This window comes from Rhodamnia argentea, chromosome 8, assembly GCF_020921035.1.
Source record: "Rhodamnia argentea isolate NSW1041297 chromosome 8, ASM2092103v1, whole genome shotgun sequence".
Lineage (NCBI taxonomy): Eukaryota > Viridiplantae > Streptophyta > Magnoliopsida > Myrtales > Myrtaceae > Rhodamnia > Rhodamnia argentea.
Window position 1 is genome coordinate 17,273,294 of NC_063157.1, and position 10,291 is coordinate 17,283,584.

The 10,291-nt window shown below is 38.5% G+C and overlaps 1 protein-coding gene across 1 annotated transcript; it reads left to right on the forward strand.

Annotated features, from left to right (window-relative positions):
- Positions 1 to 5,208: 5,208 nt before the first annotated feature.
- On the forward strand, positions 5,209 to 6,561 carry LOC115727256 (transcription factor PRE5-like). The gene is made up of 2 exons (XM_030657432.2): positions 5,209 to 5,473; positions 6,093 to 6,561. The coding sequence occupies exons 1-2, from the start codon at positions 5,345 to 5,347 to the stop codon at positions 6,243 to 6,245; spliced, it is 282 nt and encodes a 93-aa protein (XP_030513292.1). The 5' UTR covers positions 5,209 to 5,344; the 3' UTR covers positions 6,246 to 6,561.
- The last annotated feature ends 3,730 nt before the right edge of the window (positions 6,562 to 10,291 follow it).

The window sequence follows — 10,291 nt, forward strand, 5'->3', positions numbered from 1 at the left end:
ATCCAAGATCGGTAATTGTGGTGTGGATTGTAATTTATATGCAAAACAAAAAATAGAGTGGTTAAGAAAGCGTCCTAAATCAAATGGTAACTATTAAAGAAAATGATTGTTGGAGGTTTTATGATGACAAAATCAAACGTTACAAAACCGTTATACGGAAGTTATATGGTCATCAAAAAACCGTTATAATACCGTTAAAAAACTGACTATCGAAAATAATGATGGCTAATCATAGCAGTCATAATTTCTATCAAAATCATTTTAAAGATATTACAAAACTACTAAATTATCCAACAGGTATTGCAAAATAGAAAGGAGTTTTTCACATTTTTCCCTGGCAAAACTGGCATCGTGTGTGAAGGAACAGGTAGAACAAGTGACGTTTTTTTTGCTCCTGTTGACCGCCGGTTCGATTGGACTGAACCGGTCCGGTTCCATTGAATTAGAAAACAGAATCAGGCTAGTTCAAGCATACTTAGGCCGGTTCTTGCTAAAACGAAAGCGGTTCCCTGATCTAGACTACATTTAGGACCCCACCGTGGCATGCATTTGTCCAACCGTTCTCGATATTTTTGAAAATCCCAGTTTCAAAAGTTTAACTCAAATGAGAATTTGGTCGGTTAAGGCCCTTAATGACCAATTTGAACCCATTGAACGCTGCCGATGCGTTTAGGCTGATGGAAAAACCTTGGGACAGGGTTTAGTTTTGCACGAGATTGCCCAAGGATGACCAATTCACCATAATTTGAAAAATTAAGGAGTAAACTGAAAATGCAATTAGGTCTATTTTCCAAAGTTGCTCAATCTGTGAATCGATTGGACCAAAATGCAATTAAAGGTATTAGAAAAAAATTTCATAACTTGGGCCAAGTGAAAAGAACACTTGAAAAGACTCAATTTGAGAATTTTGTTCAACTAGGGATTTAAATGTAAAATTTTAGAATTTAAGGTTCCCGATCAAATTTTTGGAACTTAAAGTGAAAAAAACGTGCTTGGGATTAAGAAAAGACTAATGGTTATTTTTCCAGATTTTTACAACTTCATTTGGTATTTTTCTCAATTTTTTGCTATTTTTAAATGAAAAGAAATTCCAAAAATACCGAAAAAAATAGGAAAATTATTATTTTTTGCTCAAAATTGGTTTCTTGTGCTTTGCCAAGGGTTTGGAAGTTGATTTTTTATTTTTATGAATTTTTCTTGATTTTTAATTAATTTTCTAAAAATAAAAAATGAATAAGAATTGGACGTCAATAATGCCTTTTTAAGAAAATAAAATCAAGTTTTCCTCTTCAATTCATTTTCATATTTAAGCCAAATATGGTAAAATATTATCATTTTCCAAAAAACGAGCTCTATGAAATTATTTTCCACATATATCAAATTTTGTCCTTAAAACAAACGGAACTTTAATCTTTTACACAGCTCCTTACCTTGATTTCGATGCCATTGATCAACCTAAACGCAACAAAAATAAAACTCCGTAACTATCGCTCATTGAAACGACGACGGACATTTGTTCGTTCTAGTTTGCTTAGACAGACGGCACTAATATTTCATTGCTATAGGGTATAATTGGGGAAGAAATGTTTATCGTCGCATTTGGTTTCTCAATGGCAACGGAATTTGTGTTTCATCGCCATTGCTTGGCCACGGCGACGAACTTGGGTTGGATCGCAACACGATATCAACGGCGACAAAATTATTTTCGTCCTAGGAAAATGTCACCATGTTCCTAATTAATGTGGTGTACTTGATATTTCCTATAGCTCCTTTTCCTGGGTAGAATTGCTGTTGCCGAATCTTTTATAGCTCCTTGCCCGGACGAGAACGCTAAAATGGGTCGTACCTGACTTTCTAGCCACAAGTGGGAATACTTGACAGCGGCACTATGCTCGTGCCCTTTTAGGGCGAACACTGCGTCATATCATGTTTGATCCCTTGCGTGTACATAGAATTTCATAGAATGGTGTTATTGTGTGGTCCTCCTTCCATTTGTCTTGTGCACATGCACTACGATTGTAACATAGTTCTCATCATAATTCTACGTCGCATCAAACATGCGAAGTGTCGTGCTGGGGGTGTTTGGGAAGGGTCATGTGATAAATACCCCGATTGCCCGTGAGGAAGAACGACGTTGTAGATACAATTCCAATGGTCTACAAGATTGCTTTTGAAAAATATGGGGCAGAGTCTTGTTGGTTGATTGAATACAAACTTGCTTGTCATCTCTTCTTTTAACTGATGTAAAATCAGCTTGAGTGCCAATGACTTGGTCGCTCTCCATCGCACCGCTCACGACCACCATGTCGCCGGCGACCAATATGCGGTACAAGGTATCACTTGATTCATAATTCACCCGGACGATGTCTCAAACAATCTTTGCACCGCAACCAATCGGAACACGACATGTCAGCAATCGAAGCTCTTAAGCGAGTGCTCTTTAGTCAACACTTCGAAAGCTTAGTCGAGAGTGGCAATCTGCGATTTTGCTGATGAGGCTTGATGCAGAGAAGCAAAACCTGGAGACAATTCATCCGCGTTCGATCACGTGGACGTGTTTATTGAGGTATACACAGGAAGGCCCCATCTTGTTAGCTTCAAAACACGCATCTCCCAAACCCGCTTGACTCCGACCCAACGTGGGAATTTACAGACCTCTGTCTCTAAAATTAAATGGTTTCCATTCCAAACAAGTTCATCATTATGGTTTTCATGAGAGGTGTTTAATTATTGTTAAGACTCTATTTGTTTCGCCAAAAAAAAAAAATTATCAAATATTTTCTTAAATCTGATCGCTTGTATTACTTAAAAAATTAGTTGATAAAAAATATTTAGATTATTGACAAAAAATTATGTCTAAGAATTTTCGTGGACGATTATAGTTTGTTTCATTTGTTCATTTTTGTTGGCGACATAAGCGATCATTTTAACGGGAATATTTCTGAAATAATCTATCTTTCAAGTGATAGTTGAAAAAATATTCCTAAAATTCTTGTATCACTTCAAAAATGGATTATTTGAAAAAATCTTTTTCTAGAAATTATCGCTTATATTACTTAAAATAATTTATCAATAAAATTTAGGATAAGATCGCTACGAGTACCATAACTTTCGTATGACGCTAACTTGAGTGCCATAACTATGCCATAACTTATATACGGTGCTCACTTGAGTACCATAACTTTTTTTCAATTACTTGAGCATCATATAATATTTCAATCCGTTACTTAAGTGCCATAACTTTTTTAAAACATTCACCATAAGTGTTATGTCACGTCGGCTTTACGGCAATTGGGTGAACATTTTAAAAAATAAATTGGCACTTAAGTGATCAATTGAAAGTTATAGCATTCAAGTGAACGTTTTTTTAAAAGTTATGACACTTAAGTGGTCTAAGAAAAACTTATGGCACTCAAATGAGCACCATACAAAAATGATGGCATTTGTGCTGTACTTATCTCATGAAATTATTTTCATTGCAGGCCACAAGTTATCCTTAAATACTTTTGTGGACGATGAGGTATTTTTTTTGTTTATTTATTTATCTTTTCAAATGATACAAGTGATTATTTTTAAGAAAATATTTTTAAAATTATTTACTTTTCCCGAAACAAACGCTTCATAAATATTTGAAGGGATTTAAAGTGATAAATTTGGTTTGACCCAAAAAAAAAATGATAAATTTGGCACACGCCCGCGTCCAATAAGATGTTGTGAGACAATATCTGAGTAGTTAGAAAAATGACAAAATAGAAAACACTTCTAAAGCAACTCTCTCAAGGTCTTTAGAAGAGCATGCTATACAAAATGCTGTGATAAATTTTAGATTAGACCTATCAACAAAATGGCTAGCGTGTCTACTTCTAAGAGTGATAAGCATAATAAAACTCTCATGGTAAGAAATAACAAGCTATTTCAGGGAAAATTGTCCAAAAAGTCATAAACCTATTGCACTTTTGTCAATTTAATCATAAACTATTTCACATTTTGCCTAATCCATTCGGCAAATTTTGGCAAAAAATCGCTATTGTGGACGCCGTATCTCTTACGTGGCACAGTCGCCATTGACGTGGATAATTTTTAATAATATTTTAATAATTTTTAAATATTTTTATATATAGTTTTGAATTTTTTTATTTATGTTTTCCTTTTTCTCTTTTTTTTATGTGCTTTTTTTTGGTTGGCAAGGGTCACCGGCTACTCTCACCTGCCGCAAAGGACTCACCCAGTGGACATGGGCCCCTCACTTGAGATAGCGAAGGACTTAGGCAAGGCCACTTGTTTTTTTTTTTTTTTTAATAACCGAGGTGTCCGCGCGGCCGGCGAGCTTGCGCTCAAACCAGCAATGAAGCACGATTAGTCCTCGAGGGCAACTGCGGGACCCCACCACCACAATGCCCGGGTAAGACACTGGCACCACGAAGTTTTGAACCCAAGACCTCTCGTGAAAGGAATTGAGCGCAAATCGGCGCGGCCACCAGCCGATGGGTTGGGCAAGGCCACTTGTTCTTTTCTCTTTTTTTGAATTTTTTATTTTTCTTTTTCTTTCTGTGTTTTTTCTGCTGGCCAACAACCATCGCCGACCACGAAGGCCTCATAAAGTGGGCGAGGCCCCCTCGCCAGTCTGAAAGCAAGCAAAGAAAAAAAGGAATACAGAAATAAAAACCTAAGAATTGTTCACGTCGGCGCCGATCGTGTCACATAGAATGACTAATATCTACATTAGCGATTTATAGCAAAAATTGACTAGATTGACTCAATTGGTAAAATTGAAAAAGTTCGAAACTGAATTGGCAAAAGTATAATAAGTTTAGGACTTTTTGGACAATTTTTCCCCATTTGATATTAAGCAAGAAATCATTTAATGCATGGGTCTCACCTATTTTAACATCCAATTTAATATGATTGAATTTTAGTAAGATTTCTTATAAGCTTAATGTCCATTTTGTAAATGACTTTGTGCATACTTCATGCGAGAGTACTTTCTAAAATCATTGAATAACTCTTCAACCCTCTCTAGCTAGCGTACACACACAATTAAGGACCAAGCATTGACCACTGCTTCCAATGCATTTGTCTTCGTCAAATCCAAAATAGCTGTCTTTGTTAATGTACTCTCTCCCTCTCTCTTGGGGGTTTTCTTTTTTACTTGCCTTTGTGGTCCTCGCTTTTCCTTTCATCATTTTCTACTCCAGTGCATTCCTAGGCTATATAATAACTATTGAACTTACTGTCTTCCTCGCCTCCTTCCTCTCTCCTTCCTCTCCTCGAACCGAAAACTCTTGCATCTGCTCTTCTTAACACTGTCCACCAGGGTCAGTTTCTCATATTTTTCCTACCAAGAATGTCTAACCGAAGGTCGTCCGTGATGCAGTCAGGTACTCCCTCAAGAATCACCGATGATCAGATGATCGAACTCATCTCCAAGCTCCGCCAGCTCCTTCCCGAGATTAGCCATAGCCGCTCCGACAAGGTACTTTCATGTCCTTTCTTTAAGTCTATGGGGAGCTGATACCAAATTATTATGTTGCAGCTGGAAAGAAAGGTTTCAACAATGGATGTTGCTGTTGTTGTTTTATTTTATTTTTTGGTTTGTGTGTGTGTGGGGAGAGAGGGGGGGAGGTTGAGAAAATTGATAAAATTCAGGGTCTTCGATCTAGGAAAAAAAAAATGTTGGAATTTGAGAAACGCTAAGCATAAATGCATGCGAATGAATCTTTTAACTCGCTGAACACATTTCTAGGTCTGCGAAAAATATCAACGGTCCAGATACCAAGGAATTGTATCCTCCCATGTAATCAAACTATCCCACGTTTGACTTAAACAGTCGATACTTGTGGTTGTACGATGATGCACACACAGAGATTTGCGTGTGGGAACACGAGTGAACAAATTCCACGAGCACTAAAGAAACGAAAGACCCAAGACTCGTCCAAGTCATCGAAAATGGCTCGGTTGGGACTTTTAACTTGTCTCAGAAATTCCGCAAAAGGTGCCATCTTAAGCGGTACAATAATGAGATTATCCAAGATGATGATGATGATGATAACAGATGATGATGATGATGATGATGCTTTCCCACTGTTATGTAGGTTTCAGCTTCGAAGGTGTTGCAAGAGACGTGTAGCTACATCAGAAGCTTGCACAGGCAGGTGGACGACCTCAGCGAGCGGCTGTCGCAACTGTTGTCCACAGTTGATGCCGATAGTGCAGAAGCTGCCATTATTAGGAGCTTAATCACGTGATCAATAGCTCTCTTAGGGTTGGGATTAATTGTTAATTTGCTTCAATATTTATCTACTCCTCTCTCTCTCTCTCTCTGGGGTCTTGGTCTATCTATCTAGAGGAAACCCAGTCAGGAAAATTTAGCTTTATTTTGATTATCCCGATCAGCATATATATATATGTATTCAATCTAATTTCGTGGGTAGTTATGCATAATCAATGTAACAATGATGCTGTGATACTTTGTGTTTTGTCCATTGTGTGGGAGTACTAATTAGTTGTCATTAAGCGTTCGCTACTAGTACTAACAAGTGATGATAACATTTTTGCGGTGAATTAGATCTAGCGTTTCTTGTGTCTCCTCGTACTAATGAGTAATGCTAGGACGACTGATGGAAATCTTAATAAAATGATCGATATGTCAAACTTCAAGTGAATGTCTAGATCAGTGGCCCGCCCGTTCAAACACCCACCAAGAATTTCCGACATTGTTTTGTGAACCATTGCATAATATTATATGAATTCCGGCGCAGCTTGCTTTGTTAGTTTTCAATCCCAACGTTGGATTTCCTGCTCATGAATTAGAGGTCATACGTTGAAACCCTATAAATTGTGTGAATTGCTCTGGGATAAGGTCACATATACACGTTAAAAGGTTGAATTTAGAGTGCGTTTGGTTCAATTTTCTTAAAATATTTTAGGCCTATAAAATTCCTTGGAAAAAAAGTTAGGGCATTTTGGTAAATTTCTTGGGATCCCCTGAAAATGCTATCATTAGTAAATCAGAAAGCCCAAAGAAGGTGGGGACCACCTTGAGCTTTCAGAATTTTTTGGAGGCAGTTCCATGGTTAATGAACTTTTTTCAACCAAAATTGCCTCCACTTATATATAATTATTCCAGTCTTGCCCTCGCGGTTGTTCATATTCAACATGCAGATTTGAGCTGGACGGACGCCAGCGTGGCTCAAAGGAGTTAAACAAACACTGGCGTGGGGTCACATGAGGTCGTTCGACACCGGCATCACGTGGTCTGGGATCTTGCGACTTTGGTGACTTGTTGCTTGGCTCGCGCAATGTCGGAGTCCAAATCTAGCTTTCTTGAGGTCATGCGACCTCAACGACCCTCTCTTGGGGTTGTGCGACTATCAAAAGCCAAATCTAGGAAACTCGAAAGTCGAAAGGTCAGATCCGGGAAGTTCAAGATTACACGACCTCGATATCACATTGTTTGAGGTCTCACGATCCCAGCGACTCGTCCCCTAGGGTCACTCGACCTCGGCGGCCCTCGCCTGGTGTCATGACCTCAGCAACAGGCCTTGCTTGAGCTTCATTGAGTTTCGACAATGCTGCGATGAGATCAGCTGTGACGAGGGTAGCCAATTGACGGTTGTCTGTCGGACTATCGCCTCCGATCGCAGCCGAAGCTTGCCCATAGTCTCTGCCCTCTTTGTTGATGCTCGCCCATTCCTGCCCTCTCTTTTTCGTTTTTCATTTCTTTTTGTTACTTCAAAGTGGCTTTATACAAAATATACATCAATAAAACCTATTTGCTTCAACAAATCCACCTTCATTCAAAGATCCTCAAGGAAAATGGTTTTACATCCCCCTAAAGTTGAACCAAACGGAGTCTTAACTAGTTCATGAGACTTGCAGGGTATCCCATAGGCTTCCAAGTAGCTTGACCTCTGAATTTATGCCCAATCTTTAACAAAACTGCATTGCGCACAATGATTTAACAAATGCCGCACCTCTTGCAAATAAATCAGTCTTAATTTCGTCTAGGACTTGTGAAGGCATAGGTAATAGCATATTTCTTTTTAGGAGTTTCCCATTTTAAGCAAAGTGGTTATGCCCTTCAAGAGAAAGTAGTTATGATTTGTCGGTAAGAAGGGATCATCAAATGGGCATACGAACTGCGTCACCTCGCCAGCCCCATACATTATAATCATCATGCAGTTTTAATCTACGTAATTAACAATCATTTCGTGAATTAGTTTTGATCGTGACATGTGACACAACAGATTCATTGTCAACACAGTTTTCTTGTCTGGTACGTGTATGAAATGAAACTTTCATCGAAGATTAATACCATTTTTGGCGACCAAGATAAGCATGGGGTGCTCAGATGGCCTTTAATAGTTTAAAAATTAAAGTGATCTGCATAATTTAGTAACACGATCCACGTTCGATTTTGCATATTACAAAGTGCGAAAAACTCCAGGTTTGACCTACTCATCTGGTTTGGCTTGCATTTTTACCTGATGCATCAGTTTTATTGAGATTGACCCACCAAAAACAAGTTTCCAAACGAGCTACATGAAAGTTAGAGATCTTTTTCCACAATACTTTTCGTGTTTCTTCGTCTAATTTGCTGTCGAGCCAACTGGTATGTTGTCTACATCCACACAATCAGATCCAGAAAGCAAAAATGACAAAAACGTGTGCGTAATAACTAGTCCCGCAATGTTAATATAAAAACATCGGTCTGATTTGCGACCCAAAATAGTGCCGGAGCCAAAGAGAGCCACCCATGCATATATATCCACTACACATGTAATAAAAATCTTTAGCATATGGGAGTGACTTGAGGGTTAAGGAACGGACAAGTGTGGATAGATTACGTATACGATACATTTAGGGTTTAGGGTTTAGGATGGTTCTCCATGCACAAAGTGTAAATAATCTTTAGTTTGGGCCACCTGCTAGGATTATCCACGTATCATACCAAGTCTATGAGATTAATGATGAATTTTCAACAAACCTAGGGTTTACCCACATGAAGTGGGCTTGCTCGTCATAAGACAAGACGTGTTTATGGACTCGTCATTATGCCGGTGTGTTCCCAGTTCATGGCGCCAGGACTAAATAGTGCTAGATAAACTTAGTCTGATTTACGAAATCAATATATTAAATGATGTGACAGACTGTTATTTGTACAATAAATGAGTATACCGATTCGAAAAACCTGAGCCTCGGTCATATTTGGGGTGTGCATTTAAAACAACCATCATCTTAAATAGGAACTGTATCGTCTTTCAAGGGCTAGCCCTTGTTCTGCTGCCTTTTCTACAGGGTGTTCTTGCGTTATCTCATGGTCGACAATTCGGCCTTAAGGTGGATTCATTCAAAGCTTGAAGGGACCTTCCTCTGCGGACTTTGAAGCTTTGTGGGCATGGTCGTATCATGTTTGAAAGATGAGGAATGACTATCTGTTCTTCATAGTCAGGCGCGGAATCTCGATGCTGCTCTGGTCCTTCTTGTAATAACTTTGATTTAGAAGTCATGGTAATTGCTAACTTTCCCCGATCATCGGGTGGTAAAGGCGAACGCTATGTGCAATAAGACTGATAGAATCGGTGAACAAAGATATAGGGTGACAATGTAGACTCCGTTTGATTCACGAAAAACAACTTTGAGGAATATATTTTTCAAATATTATCGCGTTTGGTTTACAAAAAATAAACTAGTCAAGGAAAATATTTCCCACCAATGGAAAAAACACATTCAAGAGAAAATAATTTTCCCTCCTTTTTCCTTCCCTACACTCCTTCACATTCTTTGTCTTTTTAATGGTTTTTTATTTTTCTTTTATTTTTATTTTTTATTTTACTTCTTTATACTTCTATTTTTATTTTTTAATAATATATTATTTTTTTCCTTTTATTTCCTCTGCTGGTCATTGGCCACAATGACGAGCAATGAATGGCCACAAACGAGGTGGAGCCTCTCCCAAGGCCGGCGAGCTCAGCCTCAACTCGAGGCTGGCGAGGCTCAAGCTTGCTAGAGGCCGGTGTAGTGTTTATTTGCAACAAAGTTTCTAGATGTCATCCCTTTTAGTATCTTCCCCAAATGTGCCCTTCGAAATTCAATCGCAATCACCATGAGGATGTGTTTCAACGAGAACGAAAAGAGATAACGAAGCTCCGGACAACGCCACTCATATGAAGTCATGAAAACATATAATCAGACATCGATGCTAGCTTCTCATCGATATTAGCTGAACGACACACATTGTCCGAGGGACGAAGGTGGTTGGGCATGTGTAGGGAGATCAATCTGAAAGTGG

Coding starts and splice junctions, on each gene's coding strand:
- LOC115727256 (XM_030657432.2), top strand. CDS start 5,345: ATGTCTAACCGAAGGTCGTCCGTGATGCAGTCAGGTACTCCCTCAAGA. Junction 5,474..6,092: donor GCCATAGCCGCTCCGACAAG/GTACTTTCATGT, acceptor ACTGTTATGTAG/GTTTCAGCTTCGAAGGTGTT.